The sequence below is a fragment of the Tachysurus vachellii genome, chromosome 7 (genome assembly GCF_030014155.1).
Source record: "Tachysurus vachellii isolate PV-2020 chromosome 7, HZAU_Pvac_v1, whole genome shotgun sequence".
NCBI classification, from domain to species: domain Eukaryota; kingdom Metazoa; phylum Chordata; class Actinopteri; order Siluriformes; family Bagridae; genus Tachysurus; species Tachysurus vachellii.
Window position 1 is genome coordinate 18,597,200 of NC_083466.1, and position 21,815 is coordinate 18,619,014.

A 21,815-nucleotide genomic window follows, 5' to 3' on the forward strand; every position below is an offset into this window, starting at 1 on the left:
CGCACGATCCCTGCAGAAACAGACAAGTGCAAACGAGTACAGAGGGAAAAAAAAAAAGTGGCTAAAAGAAAATGAAGAAATGATGAGTTCTTGAGTAGTGCACTCCCACAATCCTGTTCTCACTGGAGCACAGACTGCTGGAGACGCAGCACACAGGGATGTGGGTTCTCTGGAGGAGGAAGAACGTCATCCGGATGCTTTCACGACACTGGCACTGAGATGTGGATCTCACAGAAACAACATCCAGCCAAACTGGGTCAGTGTGGGTGCAGGCACGTGTCTGAGTCTGTGTGTGTATCTGTGCATCTTCTCTCACTGGCAGTGTGTGTGTATGTGTGTGTGTGTTTCTGTGCGCATGACTACGTGTGTGAGTTTAATGAACGGGAAGCTTACCCTGAGTGAGGCGGATTCAATTCCATGTGGATGAGTCACCTTTGGAAAGATCAAATCTAGCATGATAGGGAAATGTATAAATCCAGTGAGGTTCGACGAGGGAAAATACAGTCAAGACCTCAATCTTGTTTAGCGGTCAAGAAGGACACTTTCATTTATTTCTGTCTTTATTTGTCTGTACATGAAGAATGGGAAAATATCATTTTACGTGTGTGTGTGTAGAAATGGAAGGCAGTTTGTAGGTGTGTGTCTGTGTGGTCTAGTTTCGATCCTCTTTTGGGGACCATATTTCCTCCTATTGATAGCATGTTGTGACAGATTTGACCTTGTGGAGACATTTAACTGATGCCCTTGAGGACTTTTTGTGTTTGTAAAACAGGGTTAAGGCTGGGATTAGTGGTATGTGTACTGTATGCTGGTGTTACTGAGCCACTGTAATACACAAGTCAGTGGTAATTAAGGGTGAGACAGTTTATCACTGCATCCATGGTATGGGAAAATCCACATCCTGGCACTGTGACATCCCAGTCTTTAACTTTAACACTCGCAAACCTCTCAGCCGTAATGGACATATCCCATAAAGGTATAATAGCAAACATGTGTGTGTGTCGATTGGGAGGTGTTTCCTGTTCTGTGTACAAGCATATGAGCATCATCATGAGGAGTTTTCATGGAAGTGAATGGTTACAAAGGTGAATGCTGTCTGTGTGAGTTCACTGATTAATGGGTTTGAGAATGTATGTGTGTAGGAAGCACTAAATGTTTGTAAGTGTGTAAACCTGGGTGTGTGTGCTTGCATGTGTGGTCTGCCTCGCTTACATCAGTCAGTGGAATGGGAGCCTGTAGAAATGGGTCAACAATAGCCAGTCTCTCTCTCTCTCTCTCTCTCTCTCTCTCTCGCTCGCTCCTTTACTTTCTCTCTCTCCTTCTCTTTCTCCCCTTTGCTCATACAGCCGTGAACGTTTTATTTTTATAACCTTGCTATTTTCCTCTCTATCAGATGAATATACAAAGTTAAAAGAGTCTGTTCAGGTCCATTAGAAAGGCTTGTGCACAATCTCTAGCTTTTGTACTCTGAATCCATGCTGATTCACATTTAACTTCTGTTACACTATATGTTACAGTCCAGAGGCATTAGAGGTAGTGTTTATTTAAAAAAAAATCTTCACAGCATAACAGGCAATCATATGCAGTATTCATGAGCATACTAACAATAATGTAAAGTTAACTGATGCCTTGTTTTGTTTTTAGCATCAAAACTGGAGCCTGTATGGAAAATGGTAGCCTTCATTATATTCTTTATGATCAGCAAAGTCTATTATAGCTGTTCTCTTCCTAAACAAACCTTAAGCAATGCATTTCAAAAAGAAATCTTGTTTTGGAAAGTATAAAAGCTTCAGGTCTGTAATGTAGATCTCTCTCTCTCTCTCTCTCGCTCTCTATCACCACACACACACACACACATACACACACACACACACACACACACACACACACACCAGTTGCAGTAGTAGTAGAGGGGACTATTTGTCTGTGTGTATTTGCGAGTGAGGGGGTGGAAGGAGGAAGGAATTCATTTAGGTAGGTATAAGGCTCATTGCTGTGTGGCCACTCAGTCTTCCCCAGGGTATTTCCTGGGTCTACTGAAATGTGTGTGTGTGTGTGTGTGTGTGTCTGTGTATTGCTGGTTATTCTACAGGAGGCTTCTAGCCACAGCTCCAGGGGTTTAGATTTGATGGGTCAGAATACTAATTCTGACCTAATCACTCTCTAGACATTTAATTTTTTCTTATCATGAACCCCTCTCTCTCTCTCTGTCTCTCCTCTCTCTGTCTCGCCTCTCTCTGTGTCTCGCCTCTCTCTGTGTCTCGCCTCTCTCTGTGTCTCCTCTCTCTGTGTCTCCTCTCTCTGTCTCTCCTCTCTCTCTCTCTCTGTCTCTGTCTCTCTCCTCTCTCTCTCTCTCTGTCTCTCCTCTCTCTCTCTCTCTCTCTCTCTGTCTCTCCTCTCTCTGTCTCTCCTCTCTCTCTCTCTCTCTCTCTCTCTCTCTCTCTCTCTCTCTGTCTCTGTCTCTCTCCTCTCTCTCTCTCTCTCTCTCTCTCTCTCTCTCTCTCTCTCTCTCTCCTCTCTCTCTCTCTCTCTCTCTGTCTCTGTCTCTCTCCTCTCTCTGTCTCTCCTCTCTCTGTCTCTCTCTCTGTCTCCTTTTTATAATATAGGTGTTTCTGTTACTGAACGTTGTTTTTCATCTCTGATTGACTGTGCAGTGTTTGAATGTGTGGACTGATGGTTTGGGCAGATGGACTTGATGGATTATTCGTTTTAATGACTGTACCCTCGACTCAAATAACGTCGAGCTGCTAAATAACCTCAAACAGATGTGATTATGTGCTTTCAGGTGCTTTATTACACACGTGCAACTTCCTGAAGCTAAAAATGCATGTTCAAAATTGAAATATTTCAAAATTGTTCAAAATTGAAAACTGAAAATGGCTGTAAAGCATGTTTGAGACCCAATATTTAAAAAACAGAAGCTATTGGGGGGAATGGGGTAAATGTGCCGTTTCCATTTTGCCGTTTCCAACTATTTGTTTAAGGTCATCTTAGGTGTTTCCTCTTCTCTCTGTTCTCATTGGTGAGTGACCGACCCATCACCACAGCAACCATTCATGCCCCACCCACTGAGATAATCCATCTTTCTTCTTCTTGGCTCTACAGGTTTCTTCACTGTGGCTCTAATGCTAGAACCTCAAGTCTTCGCCCAAAAATCGCACACTACAAACACAAACACACACTCACTATATATTAGCTACATTAGCAACGCAAGCACAATGTCGCTATGATGCGTGACCAAACATTTGCGGGGCCTTAAGGCAACTCTAATTTCAAGAGACATCCAAGGATTTGGAGTAGGAAGGAGAAACTGTGGAGGTGAACAACAAGAATTGTAAGAAAACAAATAGAGTTGTGAGGGATAGAGGGAATAGAGGCGAAAGAAAAAAACAGGGAAGTGGGTCAATGGTCTGATGGGAGGAAAGAGGCCTGTGCGAAACAGAGATAGAGAGAGAAAGAGGGGAGGAGGAAAGATTCTATATTAAGAAAAAGGGAAAACGAGACAGAAAAGTTAGGGCGATCTCAAAGACGCTCTTACAAGTTATTCATTTCTAGGTCATTTTGGAGCCAAATGTCAAAGAAGAAGAAAATATGAACACACAGGAGCACACACACACACACACACACACACACACACACATACACACATACACACTTGCTCAGACAGCCAAAATGGTTGCAGAATGCTCACTAGTGCGCAGTCCGTTCTAAAGACTGTAATTACATTTTACTGTCACTTTTAATTAAAGGTTATAATGAAGGCAAGCACAGCTCTGCCAGACAAGAAAACCAGCAAGTACACTGACACTGACAGGGCATGGGCATGGGCATGTGTGTGTGTGTGTGTGTGTGTGTGTGTGTGTGTGAGTAAACGTGCATATGTACATGTGTGTGTGTGTGTGTGTGTGTGTGTGTGTGTGTGTGTGTGTGTATGTGTGTATGTATGAGTAAATGTGTGTGTGAGTGTATTTGGGCACAGATGGCGTATATTTCTGCACGCCAACGGTCGTGCATGTCATTAGTGCTAGAATGTGTGTCTACAAAGTTATTCTGTTTCCATCTGTTTTTATTTGATGGTTTGTGTTTTCACCAAGCATGAGTGAGCATGCAAATATGTGCTGGTCAGTGTGTGTGTGTGTGGGTCAGCATGTGTGTGTATATGTGTGTGTGTGTGTGTCCTCGCATGTGAGCGTCTACGTATTTTTGGATGCCAATGGCCAAGGACCGTCCCTTTAAGGTCTAACGTCTTTAAAATAAATATACATATAAACATAAATAAATGCTCAAGCACAGACAAGGCCTGGATAAGAATAGGTACACACATTTCTTAAAACTATGGTTTAAAACAGCAGCCTAAATCACACACACATGTACACACTTGCGCACACACACACACACAAAGAGCAACATCTGGAGTTCTTTAAATCAGTACAGACAGTCTTAAGCCACACTGATCTGAAAGCCAGACTTCACCAACACCACATATTGTGGTTCGGTGAAGAGAGTGAGAGAAAGAAAGAGAAAGAGAGAGAGAGAGAGAGAGAGAGAGAGAGAGAGAGAGAGAGAGAGAGAGAGAGAGAGAGAGAGAAAGAGAGAGAGAACGATCACAGCCAAATTACTGTGTTCATTAAAAGAACAGACGCTAACACTTCTCACACACATACACAGAGCCCAGTAAACTGTTCAATATGTGGAGGTTGCTGCACCGACCCGAAACAGCACAGAAGAGATCCAGAAAGCAATCAGAGCCTCCAGAATTTAACTATATTAAACACCTTCCTGCAAACGACACACTCCCCACTGTAATGAAGACATTCATCTTCCAGGTAGGAATATGAATTATACCTTCATTAAGACTGCCCAAATATGTCGACTGAAACAATTAAGAAACTAAAAAAAACCCAGGGATGATAAGTGGTTTGACACGAGTGTTTGGAAATAGGACCGAATGAAGAAATAAATGAGATTTTCAGAATTCAGAATAAAAAAATACAGTATACGAATAATTGACCAGAAATGAAGAGCCCATAATAAAATAAAATTGTTTGTAGGAACAACGTAATATGTAGAAGAAAACAGTTAAACAAAACAAAAGGGTGCTAACGGAAGTCACTTCACTATTTTGTTTCAAAACAGAATCGGAAGTAAAATAAAATGTAAAAAAGAAGGAAAAAAAAAAAGAGATTTCATTATATTTTTACAACAAACGAGCTGAAACATTCCCAGCTCTCATATAGTAAGTTCCAGCATATTGATCTCACACTGTACTACCATCATGATACACTTTCTCAGAGTGTCGTGGGGATTCTCAGGTGTCAGGACTTTTATAACTCCACTGCAACGAGGAATTGAATGTCAGGATATTTTTATGTACCCATCCTTTCTATTTTATTCATTTTCCTTATTTTTTTACTGAATTCATTTATTTATAATCTTCTACTTTTCTTTTAACAAGGTTCCAACCTTTTGCTGCCACTTTACAAGCAAATCTCCAGTAAAATATTCAGGATAAATATTATATCATTCATCATATTAAAACATCTTTAAGCATCGCGTCGTATATTATTATATTCGCCGTGTCTACTGCTACAACTCTCATTAATGAGCAAAAACCTGAGAAAAACACATGAATCTCTCATGATGTAGTCCCTGACATCTGGACTCATGGTCTCATAACTTCTGTGTTCAGAAATGGAGATGGATTTGATCCGAATAATTACCGGGCCATCTGTGTGAACAGTAATCTAGGGAAAGCTTTTGTACTATTATTCATTCAAGACTTAAACACTCTCATCAAGCCAGTTGGATTTGTGCCAGATTATAGAATCCTGGGTCATCGTGACGCCTCGCTCAACTTCTAACCAACACGAAACAAAACAAACGTAAATATTTGTTTCGCGGAGACGTAAGAAAGCACACGGATGCCCCATTGACATTCAACTGTGTTTGGAACAAAGGCCTGGTTTACAAAGCTTGCAGAATGTGTAGAGGATTATTCACAATGTTAATGAGGTATGAACAGTACACTCTAAAGCGAGCAGTGTTTAACCTTTACATGACCGAACAGGCCGCCATTTTAGAGCGTCCTGCAGCACCTGGTCTCGCTCGGCACAACTCAGAGATCAAATTGCTCCTCTAAGAGAACGACCTGATTCTGCTGCCCCCCACTGAACACGGCCTAAAGCACAGTCTGGATCTACTGGAGCACGACTGACAGACCTGGAGCCTGACAGGAAACATGAAAAAGACTAAAACAGTCATTTTCCAAAAGAGATCCAGACCTCGAGGCAATGCTGAGCACCGGCTGAACAGAGACATCATGGACATCCATTACTGGGTCAGACTGAGCTGATTATAATCCAGCCATTTACAGACATTACGGTTACATGATCTTGTTTATTTATTTAACAGCCACAATATAGTCAAACATTGGTACGTACAATATAACAGACAGAATGTACTTAGGACAACCCCTGTCACTGGAAAGGCTTTTGGTTTGGGTTTTTTTTAGCAGGAATTTATAAGCATCATACTGGCCACTTTAATAGAAACCAGTATATCTGCTCTTTCAAGCAGTTATCTAACCAGCCGATCACGTAGAAGCAGCACATATGCATACGATCATGCAGTCACATGCCCATCCAGATTAGTTCCATTTAATTTTCCCATCAAACCTCAGAATGGGGGAAAAGTGATCTAGATGACTCTGAGTAGGGCATGGGTAAAGGTTCAGATGGGCTGGTTCATCTCCTGAACTGTTTACACACAATCATCTAATGTGTTCACACAGAATATAGTGAAAATATTCAGATTCCTGTTCTGATTCTTCTCTGCTCACATTTCTACACACAGAGCTGCCTTTCACTGAAATTCTGTTCAATATATACACACATACTTTATATAAAGCAAGAGAGACTTTTATCCCTCATGCTGCTAGATGTGGTTACAATAGTACTAGATATACAAGTACTAAATATAATCATTACTATTTTCTACCATGATATCAGTAGGAACATCATCAGGAATACATATTAAATAAAATTTGTGGATGGCATAAATTACATTTAGGTCAGTCTTGTGCTAAATGTCAGTCTTTAACGTTCGTTCATTCGTTCATTTTCTACCGCTTATCCGAACTACCTCGGGTCACGGGGAGCCTGTGCCTATCTCAGGTGTCATTGGGCATCAAGGCAGGATACACCCTGGACAGAGTGCCAACCCATCGCAGGGCACACACACACACTCTTTCACTCACGCAATCACACACTAGGGACAATTTTCCAGAGATGCCAATCAACCTACCATGCATGTCTTTTGACCGGGGGAGGAAACCGGAGTACCTGGAGGAAACCCCCGAGGCACGGGGAGAACATGCAAACTCCACACACACAAGGTGGAAGCGGGAATCGAACCCCGACCCTGTAGGTGTGAGGCGAACGTGCTAACCACTAAGCCACCGTGCCCCCATCAGGAATACATAATAAATAAAATTTGTGGATGGCATAAATTACATTTAGGTCAGTCTTGTGCTAAATGTCAGTCTTTAACGTTCGTTCATTCGTTCATTTTCTACCGCTTATCCGAACTACCTCAGGTCACGGGGAGCCTGTGCCTATCTCAGGCGTCATTGGGCATCAAGGCAGGATACACCCTGGACGGAGTGCCAACCCATCGCAGGGCACACACACACACACACTCTCATTCACATACAACGGACAATTTTCCAGATATGCCAATCAACCTACCATGCATGTCTTTGGACCGGGGGAGGAAACCAGAGTACCCGGAGGAAACCCCCGAGGCACGGGGAGAACATGCGAACTCCACACACACAAGGCGGAGGCGGGAATCGAACCCCCAACCCTGGAGGTGTGAGGCGAACGTGCTAACCAATAAGCCACCGTGCCCCCTAGTCTTTAACGTTACTTTAATCTAAATAAATAAACTGCATGTGTCTCAAACTTTTTTGTGATTACTGATATTAGCAGTATAGTTGTGTTGCAATTAAACAACAGACTCATTTTCACAGAATATGGCTGAAATCATTGAGGTATAAGATTCATGTCTCTCCACTAGAGTGAGTGGAAATTGCTACATAAACCATAATGTTACCCATTGGGACAAACATCCAGCTGAAATTATGCAAGTCTGAAAAAGCGAGTGCTGACACGGCCTCCCAACCCTCAACAGCTTCACCAAGACTTCTACTGTTACACTTATTTGCATTTTTCCCCCCTTTTGTCTTCTCATTTCCCTTCCTTTGTTTCGAACTCTTCCTCTCCGATCCAAAGCGAAATCCGAATGCAATCAAAGCCGATGCTTCATGAATTTCTTAATACATCGCTTCTTGTTATTTTTGACGACACTTTGGCAAAGCTGCAGCTAAATATGGCCGTGCCAATAAAGCTCATCATACTGAAATCAAATGGAGAGAGAGCGCAACTTGAAGATGCAGCCAGTCGAAATAATACATCCTGACATCTGTCCCTGCCCAGTGCTCCAGGGAGAGATGGAATGAGAGAGACCCAGAAAAAAAGAATGAGGTAGAGGAATGGAAAAAGCGTGAGGACAAAAAGAGCTGATGGATTGTGCAAGGAGAACAAGTGATGACAGTGAAATGACACTGTGTGTGTGTCTGTGTGCTGCAGGTGGACGTGTGTGTGGTTGTGTCTTTGTGTGTGTGTGTGTACATGTTGCTTCATGGGATTATGGGCTGACTGTTGTGTGTGAGTATGCGTGTGTGTGTGTGTGTGTGTGTGTGTGTGTGTGTGTGTGTGTGTGTGTGGTGAGATTTGCTGAATGTGACATACTTTCTGTTGTCTGTCTTTCCTCAGTGGATTTGCAGATTGAAGCTGGGTTTGGAAGCCTGCACATTTGGAAGGATGCTGTTTTGGCGGTGTGTGTGAGGCAGCGGATAAGAGAGGGAATGAGCTTCTGTGTGTGCAAGTGTGAAGGAGGGAGGGAGCTGATTAGATGGATTGTTTAGGATTTCTGTACTTGAAGCATCAGTGCAATATGCAGTTTCTTTGTTGATTTGTTTCTAAACAAACACAGCACTATCTAGAGGTCTGTGTGGCTGTCAATCTCAGTAAAGGAGGCGTGGCCTGTGTGGCTGTCACTCCCAGTGAAGGAGGCGTGGCCTGGGTGGCTGTCACTCCCAGTGAAGGAGGAGTGGTTATGGTCACTCCCAGTGAAGGAGGAGTGGTTATGGTCACTCCCAGTGAAGGAGGAGTGGTTATGGTCACTCCCAGTGAAGGAGGAGTGGTTATGGTCACTCCCAGTGAAGGAGTGGTGGTTATGGTCACTCCCAGTGAAGGAGGAGTGGTTATGGTCACTCCCAGTGAAGGAGGAGTGGTTATGGTCACTCCCAGTGAAGGAGTGGTGGTTATGGTCACTCCCAGTGAAGGAGGAGTGGTTATGGTCACTCCCAGTGAAGGAGAAGTGGTTATGGTCACTCCCAGTGAAGGAGGAGTGGTTATGGTCACTCCCAGTGAAGGAGGCGTGGCCTGTGTGGCTGTCACTCCCAGTGAAGGAGGAGTGGTTATGGTCACTCCCAGTGAAGGAGGAGTGGTTATGGTCACTCCCAGTGAAGGAGGAGTGGTTATGGTCACTCCCAGTGAAGGAGGAGTGGTTATGGTCACTCCCAGTGAAGGAGAAGTGGTATTATGTAGGTTAGAATGGAGGCATGTTTTCTTGATATTTTCATAATAAAATGCAAGCATAAAACACATTATAAACACATATTATGCTTTTATCTGATTAAATGTGGATTCATTTTTCATCAGGTTCAATATATTCAAACCATGTGCTAAAGTAGCTTACACAGATAAGGTGTGCATGACAGGCAGAACATGCAAAAGTTTGAACAGGGATTATTTTTGGTTCTCTCTCTCTCTCTCTCTCTCTCTCACACACACACACACACACACACACACACACACACACTCTCTCTCACACACGCACACACTCTCTCACACATGCACACACTCTCTCACTCACTCTCTCTCTGTCAAATATCCAAACTTACAGAACTACATCTGCTATCTCAAAACTACCAGCACAATCTTCACCACCACTGCACCAGCAACTCAAGTGGAGTGTGAGGTCTGGGTTGAAAATACAGTTTCCTGTAAATATATTCCTTATCGCACCTCTGCCTGTTTCAGACACTTCAAGTTAGAGAGCAGGCTATTAGCTTGTTAGTGAACACACACACACGCACACACACACACACACACACACACGCACACACACACGCACACACAAAACACTCTGTCCTATTATCTCAGGTTGTTTAGAGTTTGGAGTGTGGGGCATGAGGATTAAGTCGGATCCATAACTCTGAATAGAGGCAGGTTTTGTGTGTGTGTGTGTGTGTGTGTGTGTGTGTGTGTGTGTCATTCCCCTACAGAATTAATTACCTTAATTAAACTGCATAATTGCATGTATTAAAAGAGTGGATAGAGAATGTGACAGAGACTGGGGAAGCCCAGCCCAGGCCAGGCAGACAGAGTGGTGTGACAGACACTTCAGTGTTAATAAACATCTTATAAATCAGCACATTGTTCTGGGTGATGTGTAATTAAAAACCTGCTTAAATGGCATTTTAAGCAGGAACAGTGGGTAATGTACGCTATGATCCCCGCTTCCTAATCTGTGCAAGTTGATCTAAATCCTCGCAGGCTGTAGTCCTGTTACGTGTTATTCTAGAACCCTAAGCCCTGAAGCGGAACCCAAATCGACCTATCACGGCGGAGAAAACCGGTCCACTTACATTACAAGGCTGATCATATCATCAAGGCGATCGGTTACCCACAAACACCACTTCCCAAAACTACAACATGGTTTTTGCATTCTTAACGACGATTAAAATCTCAGAGTCGTATGACAGCATGCAACAAATTATTCTTTTGGCATTGTGCATGCTATTAAAACAAGAAAATGGCTGGAAAGAAAGAAAGAAAGAAAGAAAGAAAGAAAGAAAGAAAGAAAGAAAGAAAGAAAGAAAGAAAGAAAGAAATGGAGCAGGCTTCGGTGGGGGTGAGGGGGTGGGGGCAGGATGCTGGATAGAGACTGGAACTCAGACAAATATCTCCTTGTATTGTATTGGATGTCCCAAAAAATTTGATTTATAAAATAAAGAAGGCACAGATGTGCTAGAGCACAGAACTCATACTCAGTCCGCCCGGGAAGACCAAATCAAATTGAAGAGGCAGTTTAATGAAATTCAAAAGTGTGTGTGTGTGTTGCGAGTGAGCTAAACCGTGCACTTTTGTCCTCGTCTCTCTGGCGTGCACACACAGAACAGCTCGTCAGCACAATCCTCCTCGAACACCATAATCTCTGTGCACGCACAGCAAACATCCTTGCTGCTTAAAGTCCTGCTTATCCAAGATGTCTCTCTGTGTATGTGTGTATGTATGTGTGTGTGGCTGTGTATATAATAGATATATGAGCTAAGAGAGATTTATAGCATGAACAAGTCCGACTGCTGCGTTAAGGCCTGTATTTCAATCGTGCGTCTGTCTCAGAGTGTAAATTACAGCATGTGTAATTCGCCGGCGCGCTTGTTTCATTGTGCAAAGTTGTGTAGTTGCAGCTGTGTGTGCGCGTGTTGTAAATGCATGCTGTGTTCATTATGGCCATTAATGGGTCATGTTTGTGTGATCCCGCACGCTAAATCACGGTCATGTTTGCATGTCTGTGCATTCGGGCCGCCGAGATGGTGTCAAGGGTCAATGGCATGGTGCAGGCTGTATAAACCGGCCCCCTGTTCACGGGAAACACATCCCTCCACAAGTAGTTCCTTGGAAGAATGTGGAACAATGTACGCTTTGTCCACTTTCTCCTCAGAGAGAGCGAGAGGGGCTGTCAAGGGGGGCCTGATGAGTTTGTGTCAGTGTTTATGTTCTAACGGTAGCTGTTAAATTAATCACAGTGTTCATGTAAGAATGAACTTGATCATTAGGGAAAGAAACCCACACTCACACAAGCATCAAACGGTGTCATAAAGCACATATGGCACTAATAAACACAAGGCCACGTTTGCTCCTACAGAGAGACGATGGTTCTGAATGCTGACCTAAATTGGAGAGGCGACTTGTCACATTCTCTTATTCACACTCAGCACACTTTTTCCTTTCAATGTACTGTTACCGGTCCCCTGTTTCCCTCCTTCTCTCTCTCTATCTCTCTCCATCATTAGAGAGATATTTCTCAACCCAAAATGCCCAGAGTCTCTCCCACTTCCCCTCTCTGTCCCGACCTACATTTATCCGTGTCCTCATCAGTATGAATGTCCTTGTGTTAAAAGTGTTTTTGTGCATTTATATAACCTTCATCTTCTCTTCCTTTTCTGTTTGTTGTCACAGTTATACTGTTCTCTGTCTCTGAGAACACTTCGGTACCCAGTCGTGTCGATTGGCAGACGCGGCCGCACCAAACTCCTCTTGTCCGCTGAAAGCAGAGCGAGCCAGATGTGTGACCCAGCTGAACAGAATAGCAGCATGTTAGCCATATTAAACAGGGTCATTAAACGTGTTAATGCACACTTCCACCAGCGTTGCTTCCTTTCACTCATCCCATTGCTCTGTTAATGTCTCATTCTTCTCTCCTGCTCTTGTCTTCCCTCTAGGTGTGTGTGGATTTAATGTCGGGCAGAAAAGGGGAAGTGAAATCATAGGGTTTTAAAATGCTCAAATATTTATCAGATATAGATCTTCTTCAATCCTTCGCTCCCTTAGCTCTTTCCCTCCCTCCTTCACTACTCAGTTTCCTCCCTCACCCTCATAAATCACACAAGGAGCACACATACACGGTAAATAAAGCAATTAACGCCCTCATCACACCTACAACAAACAGAGAGCTGTGTAGGCATACAGAGAATACACACACACACACACACACACACACACGTAGACACATCCAGGTAAGCGGACAGAGAGAGGCACGGTCATTACACTGAGCTTTAACAAAGCATCATGGCAGCAGATGCCATAGACAAACGCAGTGCAGATGTGGCCACTGGTGTGTATTTGGGAGCTGTGTTAATCTCCGAGGCTTGTGTTCGACTGTGTGTGTGTCAGTGTGTCTATAAGCGTGTGTGAGCTATTCTCTGCTCCCTGACTCCAGATGTACCACTCGCCCCCTCTTACCCTCACGTTGCCTCTGTGCCTCTCTTGCTTTCCTTTCTGCACCTATTCAGTCATCCATCACTTTCTTCTCCTCCTTCAGCTCTCGTTCATTTTTCATCCCCGCCTCTGTCTCTCTGCTCCTGAGTGACAGGTTGCCATCTGTCTCTGCCTGCTGTCACAGCAACACGCAGCAACAGCAAACCCGCTGCAGATCCACTCCTGTCAGAGCTGTGCACTCTGACTGACAACCTAATGTGTGTGTGTGTGTGTGTGTGTGTGTGTGTTGTGGATACAGGGAGACAAGTTCAGAGTTGTGTCACAGTTACACTAACGTTTATGAAACATCGATCACTTCTTCTTCCTCTCTCTTCCCCCCCTCCCCCTTCTCTCCCCCCTCTCTCTCTGGACATTCTTTATCTCTCTTAACCTTTTGCTCTCTCACTGTGTCCCAAATGGTGCATTTATAATCTTTTCATGAGGTCTGCAAGACTTATACTCTGAACACGGTCTCAAAATGCAGTCTGCTGAAGCCTTGCATCAGCGTGAACTCAGCAGTCATCCACTCCAAACCGCATGCGATGGTTAGCCAGTACTAATCACAGTGTCTTTCTTTATACCTTTATAGCATGTAACTACATAACATGGGGCAGCATTTTATTTACTGCATAGTCTCCTTCAATCTCCACCCTCATGCTAGTGCAAATAAGTCATGGATCTGACATCAAGATTTTGTGAAACAAATCCGTTAAACTAGTTAATCGAGTACAACTGACTGCTTAATGTAATGTAAACTGCAGAATTCGTTAGGCAAGCAGTATGGAGGCTACAGGAAGCTGATTTTACTACAGTATGCACTTTATATTTGCATGTGAAAGCTTGTAAAAAGATTACATCCATTCATCCATTTCTCTTCAGGAAGTTCTTCATCTCAGTTACGGTCTCACTGAATCCACAGCCTACCTCTGAGACACTGAGATTTGTAATTACTGAATTGGATAAAAGTGTATCCTCTGTTAAGCTAAACCCATATGTAACACCCTGCTGTTCTATAAGTTCAATCCTCAACTACGCAACCCCCAGCAATGTTCAGACCTGGAGGTGGACCACAAGGATTCAGGCACCATTGAGACATAGCCTTTCTCTTTCACTCTTCTGTCTCTTTCCCTGATCTTTATCATGTAGTTGTGTATATTCCACAAATGAATATTTGGGTAGACACTTTGTGTATTTGTACTCCATTAGAGCAAAAATGTCTTCTTCTTTTTGTCTAGGCCTTACTTCTTCGCATGTGTTTAATAAGATATGTTTTTTGTTTATCCAATAAGATTTCAGGGTTAGAGTTCAGTTCAGTACGTTAAAAGCATGACACTTACATGTGAAGAGTACACATAATAAACCTAAGGAAAAGAAAACAACTCTCTCTCTCTCTCTCTCTCTCTCTCTCTCTCTCTCACACACACACACACACACACACACACACACACACACAATTATGTAGTATGTGTTCCAGCTCATTTGAAGCCCACTGACTGAATTAACCCGTGCATAAGAGGATCTAATATAAACAATTTCCCTTAAAGGCAGTGGCCTGATACATGCACATGCTTACAGATTACATTTGAGCACAAACACACACACACACGCGCACATGCGCTCACATGCACGCACGCACAGATGCACACGCACACACGAACACCCAAACACACACAAGCACACACACACACAAACACAGAGTTAAATGCAAAGGCATAGTGCACAACCAATTAAGCTTGTACTCTAAACTATAATAGAACTTGCAATGGTCACGCTCTCTCACTCTCTCTCTCACACACACACACACACACACACACACAAAACTGAATTAAATGTTCAGTGACCCTTACAATGTCCTACTATATGATCCAAATCGCACCTCATCTCCATCAAGCTAATCTCTCTATCTGTCTGTTTGTCTTTCCATTTACCTCAATTTGTCTCGGTGCTAATCACAATGACGAGACATCAAAATGAAACGCAGACACACAGAGACATGGCCAGATGATCTCTACTCCACACAACAAAACTGTTGGAAAACAAACTGTTCAGGTGCTTTTTGATATTTTAGAGACGTCATTGATGATCAAATGTCCATGTAATCATTAATATACTTTTGATATATTATATCCCACAGCTTATTTTATCCAAAAATGTTCAAGGGATAAGCAGCAGCTCTCAGGCTTGGCTAAGATTTAAACTCACAACCTTCGTCACCACAACAGAACTGTAAAATCTGCAAAATACTGATATCTGTTCGTCACCAGTCTGTAGATGTATTTACAGACAAATAGTACAGCCAAAAATAAAATTGACGCAATTTACACAACATGTCGTCAGTGAGCCAAGACATGTTTGATGTACTTTTCCACTGATGGCTAACATTGCTAACAAGTAACGGAAACATATAACTGCCAAGTTGTTCAGTATCTCGGTTTTGCTTATGTGGTTTCTGACAGAGAACGATATAGCTAGTAACAACACAAAAGAATTCTGCAATACTTTCTTTCTCAGCGTACTTAGTGTCGCTCAGAGTGAAGTGTCATGCCAGGGAACGTGTGAAGAAGCCCTGGAATCCTGTGGAATGCAACAGCAATTTGTAAAAGCAGGTGATCAGATACGAAGTTTGTATCAACGCTGGAGTGTAATAGATTTCTTTTTATCAGTGCATTCTTTTATCAATAAATACTTCATCCTGGTCAGGACTGTTGTGGTTTAAATTACTTACAGGAGTGGGAGAGATTGGTCAGAATTTGTTCAGGAGAAGGTACGAGAGGAAATTAGAAAAACAATCCCACACATAACTCAGAGCAAGCATCAGGAAGGAGGTGGATGTTAAAATGCAGAACGCAGATGCAGAATTGTACTACAGAAGTCATGCTAATGATAATATATTAAGGTGTCTTGCAATTTACAGGATGATAAATCGGCAGTTTGGGGCTTCTCTTAATTGTTATCAAATTTGTTATCTTTAATATCATGGCTCCAGCGTCAAAATAAACAATCAAATTTTGGACTCCAAACACGTCCTGGCTGATTTATTACATTCCGGGTTACTGAGATGTTGTATACAGTTTATTTTTTGGTTGAACTATTCCTTCAATTTGAGACTGTTTATACAGCTGCAGATTGGGGATAAACACTAACCATCTCTCTCTCTCTCTCTCTCTCTCTCTCTCTCTCGCTCACTGATCCATCTGTGTATCTTTCCTTCTCTTTCCATTTATAACTCACAGTCTCAGACCCTCCCTCTATCAGCAAGTCTGTTTCTTTCTCTTCTTGTTTCTATCTCTACCTGCATTGTTCCCTATCTTAGTCGTTCTCTCTCCTTCAGCTGCTCTCATTACGTGTTGACCCACCTCTCCACCTGTCCATTTTCTATCTATAAATGCACATATGTGTGTGTGTCTGTGTGTGTGTTTGTGTGTGTATGTGTGTGTATGTGTGTGTATGTGTGTGTATGTGTGTTTGTTTGTGTGTCTGACCTTGCAGTTGAGACCTCATCGATCCACTCAGCCTGTCAATTGATTTGCTGGGTCTGCTGGAGCAACGATAAAGGCCCTGGCAGGGAGTGTGTATGTGTGTGTGTATGTGTGTGTGTTAGTGGCAGTGACACCTCTCAGCCTGTATAGATGGAATAAATGTGGCATGTACACACACACACACACATTCTCATCCACACAAACACACACACACACACACATTAACACACACACACACACACAAACACACACACACACACACACAGCAGCAGCAGTCATGGCAGGTTAAAACACCTTTCACCTGATTGTTATCATTGAGCCACAGCATCTCTCAAAAAAACACTAACTGAGACATAAATCTAACCTTCAACTTACTCACCCCACAATATATATATATTTGGGGTAAATAAGCTTAAAAAATGAGCCACCTGTTGTAGCTATTAGCATTCATTCGGGTATTACTGGATACTGGAGATACACCAAGTGTCCATCACTATTCTGCCTCTTTAGTTTCTGAAGTATTCCCATTCAGAAAATGTTAACATTTATCTGTAATCTTGACTTGTTTCTCCTGTTTGCTAACAAGTGTTTTTAGCATTAAATGCTAGTTCTTTTTGCAGCTCACTAGCTAACAAGTAAATAAGATAAGCCTAATAGAAATCCAGTAATAGATATGATTTTTGAAACATGCTGGATAGAGTCACAAACTGCTAGAGCTCCATTTCCTTTAACAGAGTAATAATAGCATGTGTAGCCATGTAGCAGCTCTGCTGTGAGCTCCTGCACTAAAATCCACCACAATCGCATAAGCGTCGCTTTACAACATGTCACCATTCAAAATATTTTTCACAAAAGTGTTTTGTATTTGGAATACATGTATTAGAAAAGAAATGCTGGCCAGCCCTGTCGGTATTGAGAGTCTCTACAGAAATGACTGCACTAAGGCATTACAGTAGGAACAAGTCAGAACAAATAGGAGTGGAAAGCAGGAGGCAGCTCTCCCATTCATCACCCTTCCCATGTAATCCCTCTTTCCATATCTTTTCTTTCTGTCCAACCTGTTCCCCCTCCCAACTTTTCTCACTTCCCCTCTCGCGAGTACACCTTCTGTCTCCCTTGCTTTCTGTCTGTCTGTCTCGCTCTGTTTTCCATGTGTGAATAGATATTAAAATAACATCCGTACTACTTTTTTTAATCAAATATATTTTTGCTTTAAAATGTGAGAAAAAGTGCAAATAAAAGTAAAATATATTTTACAGAATACTTTTTTCTCCAATCCGGAGGTTAGACGCCGGTGTTTGTGCTAGCTTGTTTTCTTTACCTGCCACCATATGCCGTTTCAGACACAACCCCCCAAATAAACATGACCTTTAACAAGATGGTTCCATGAGATAGCCGTCATTATGTGCTAAATCTAGGTCGAGAATCAGAGGAAAAATGAAAACAAACCTAAAACCAGAATGAGCAATGAACATTTGGAGATGGCAAGAACATTAGTAGACAAATCAAGTCATGAAAACACCCAAACACACACACACACACACACACACACACACACACACACACACACACACACACACACACTCACCGATGATGTAGTAGTCATGCAGGGTTTTGAACTCGTGCCCCCAGAGGTTGGGTGAATATTCCTGGAACTTGATGGTGAAGCGCATATCGCTGCTGGGCTTGTCACAGGTGAGCAGCAGGTTCGGAGTTCCCGTCACCTCACATCTGTCTGCCTGATCGCGGGAGGACACCAGGTAGAGCTTGTAGTACTCATACTCAGCTGAAGCGCGCGGTCCTGGGGGGTCTGACGCAGGACAGATGAGGTCCAGTCGGTCCCCTATCTGAGGGTACAGGATATAACCTCTATCATCACTAAACCTGGGGGGGAGAGAGAGAGAGAGAGAGAGAGAGAGAGAGAGAGAGAGAGAGAGAGAGAGAGAGAGAGAGAGAGAGATTAATTATTCTTCATTATCCCATGAGATTCACCATCACCATTTTCACCAGGCTTGTCATTTATCAGCTTCAAACAATAATACATTTTTCTCTAAATGAAATAATTACATGATTATTTAAATTTAAATGTAAATTTTAAAATTTTATAAAGCCTTGTAATAGATAATTGTTTAAATCCATTTCTTTTTAAGCCCAGTTCTCTTTGAATGGAACATCACAGAAACGACCTAGGACTACATTTCAAAGATTACTGAGCGGCTTTGGATATAAACCTAATGAATAACTTTAATTCAATTAACTTCCCAAAGGCAGGAAAAAAAGGAAGCTCAAAAACCTAGCATCAACCTGGGAAGAGAGAGCGGAGGAGTAGGGTTACACAGTATCACAGTGTTCAATACCTTTTCAATAATACAACGTGCAAAATAATGAGATATTTTAACTTTCAATAGCTTAAAGTCTTTCTTTTCGAACACTGTCAAGATATGCTGTTAGACATGAACTGGATCCGGTCTAATGGTTGTGCTGCTTACTTTAAAATTGTATAGAACTCGGTCCCTATTTTCACTTATTATTTTCTTCAGCTTTCAGTAACGTACTGTATGTGACAATGTACAAACATAAAAGCACAAATAGACAGTGGCATAATTTATTGTGGATTTTGTTTGAAAAGAGAATCTGATGAAATTCAAATGCATCAGGTTTTTTTTGTTGTTTTGTTTCTTCACTCTGAGTTTTTTGTTGATTAAAATTAGTCTCAAATACAAAATGCTGTATTTGCTATATTGACAAGAGTGTTGAGGGTCATGATGCATGATAGGATACATATAAATCACTACGCTTTAGGAACCTCCAAAATATGACTTCTCGCTCTCGCTGAAGTTGCACACACACACACACACACACACACACACACACACACACACACACCTCTTAACAGACACACACACCTGACTGTGAGCAGCAGAGGGAGGCCTGAGGAGCTCTGTGACATTTTGTGCCTGACGCTAACACTGAGTGATCTCACATGCACAGACCTTCATGTGCTCTATTTATTTCTCGTCTTCCTCCTTCGATTTATTTGTGTTTGTTTCTTATCTTATTTTACACTGTAAATATCACATGTACTTATTTGAGAAAGGTGACAATCTGCTTACCTAAATAACTGTAATATAAATGTGCCCAAATATGTAAACATGTGGGATTCTTTTTCATTTTCTCTCGGCAGATTTGCGACTAACCCACTCAAAGCGCTAAGCTCTAATTACTATTTCAACACTTCTCCAGGCTCTGGTTGCTGCAGGCCTGTTTACCCTGATCTCTGACCGGTTTTAAAGTTTCAGCCTGTTCTAAAGCTCAGGATGTGTTTGTGTGGAGGGGGTTTCACAAAAAAGCCCCTGATCATAGATAAGAGAAAAGACAAAGTCATGCTTGCACGGTTAACCCCTCATGACTATATTTACATTTAAACAAATCGAAGCAGAAGCTCCTGTTCTGAAGCCGTTTCTGCATTAGCATGTAAATGGCGGTTAAAAAAGATAATGGAGCTTCAGAGAAACAACAGCAACCCTGAGGCTAGTCTGGGAAAGTAACATCATGTCCTTAGTGATACATTTGATATGGGGACGATCTTTTAAAATCATTGCTTAAATAATTAAATATAGCTACACAACTGATTAAGAAATAATCCACTCCAATATCCATGAGCTTAGCTAAAGCTGGCTAATTGGCTGATGTTAGAAAACATGTGTTTGTTGATTGCAGTGTATTAAATCACAAGCTCTATTTATTTGAAGGGTAACTGAGTTTACTTTTAAAATGTTAATGATCAAATCAATTAATGGAACTAAGAAGCAGTCATGTATTATTCAAAAAAAAAAACATATAATGGACACCACAAAAGAAAAACAATCAAATATTTAAGTGTAATAAAAATGATTTAATTTCCACGTCGGGTGAATAATCGTAGCTAACGATCACTGTGATGAGTTTCAGCTGTGTTAGTGATGGCTAGGATTAGCATAAGGCTTAGCTTTAACAGTAGAAATGTTTATCTAGAATTACAATGCAACAACTTGACTACTGTGTGTTTTTGTGTGTCTGTTTGTGTGTGTGTGTTTATGTCTGTCTGGTAAGACAACAGTTTCCAGTTCCTCTTACGTAGGTTAAAGGGTATCAGTGTCCTCTTACAGTAAGGAGCACACACACTCAACACCCTCTTAACACACACTACAGCTAAATTGCTAAAGGGAACCAGGTTGCTATTTTCGTGTTCTTGTTTCTTCCTGCCCCTAAAGCACACACACCTCACACATACACTTATGGAAATCAGCTCAACACAAGACATGCACCAACAGGCCCTCACTTCCAGGCTCCCGCCCAGCCCCTGACCCAAGCATTCTACAGGTGCAGCAGGGATTCACCTACAGACACACCTGCACACAAACACTACTTACTATACACACCTTAACACCTCACACACTCAGGGGCATTTCCTGTGGGGTTGATTCTGTTCTTTATTTATAATATGAAAAGAAGGCAGCAGAGTAGTGCTGGTGAGTTAGTAATCAAACTAGATATGTATAAAGGGGGGAAAAAAGAGAGAAAGATTGAGAGTGAGTGAGTGAGTGAGTGAGTGAGAGAGAGAGAGAGAGAGAGAGAGAGAGAGAGAAGGAGGGAGGTGTGGTGTGGTGGAGCTGAAAGAGAAGAACGAGGGGAAAAAGTGCCTCAGGCCATGAGATTGACAAAGAGATACAGAAGAGAAAAGGACAACGGAGGTGTGAAACGAGTCAGAGCAGAGGTCATCAAGGCAGCAAAATATTTTTTTGTCTAAACTGACCAAAAGGAAAATTAGCCGTGGTTCAACGTCTCCGTGGTTCAACGTCTCCAACGTCTCCAAGGCATTTCATCAGTGTGGAGGCTAGCTTCAAGGCCAGAGGCATTAGAGTCGGGGGGTGGGTGGGTGGGGGGTGGGTGTACATATCTGCCCCCAGCCCCTGGCCCCACTCTCTGCTCTGCTCAACAAACTTCCTGTACGGCTTCTTTAAAAAGACGTAATCGACGGAATCAGAATGATTCAAAATGAACGGATGGAAAAATATGCGTTTATTCAAAGTACAAGACAAAACACAAGCACTTCAGACTGCTACATCTTACACACAGCTATAAACTAATCATCTGTGCTTAAGCATTAAAAGGTAACTCATCACCG

At 42.3% G+C, this 21,815-nt stretch overlaps 1 protein-coding gene across 1 annotated transcript in view; it reads right to left on the bottom strand.

The window, feature by feature from the left end:
- Positions 1-21,815, bottom strand: part of efnb3b (ephrin-B3b) — a 65,809-nt gene that overhangs the window by 17,152 nt on the left and 26,842 nt on the right. Inside the window, exon 2 of the mRNA XM_060874760.1 lies at positions 18,237-18,532. Coding sequence (XP_060730743.1) covers positions 18,237-18,532 — 296 coding nt within the window. The remainder of the gene's footprint in view (positions 1-18,236; positions 18,533-21,815) is intronic.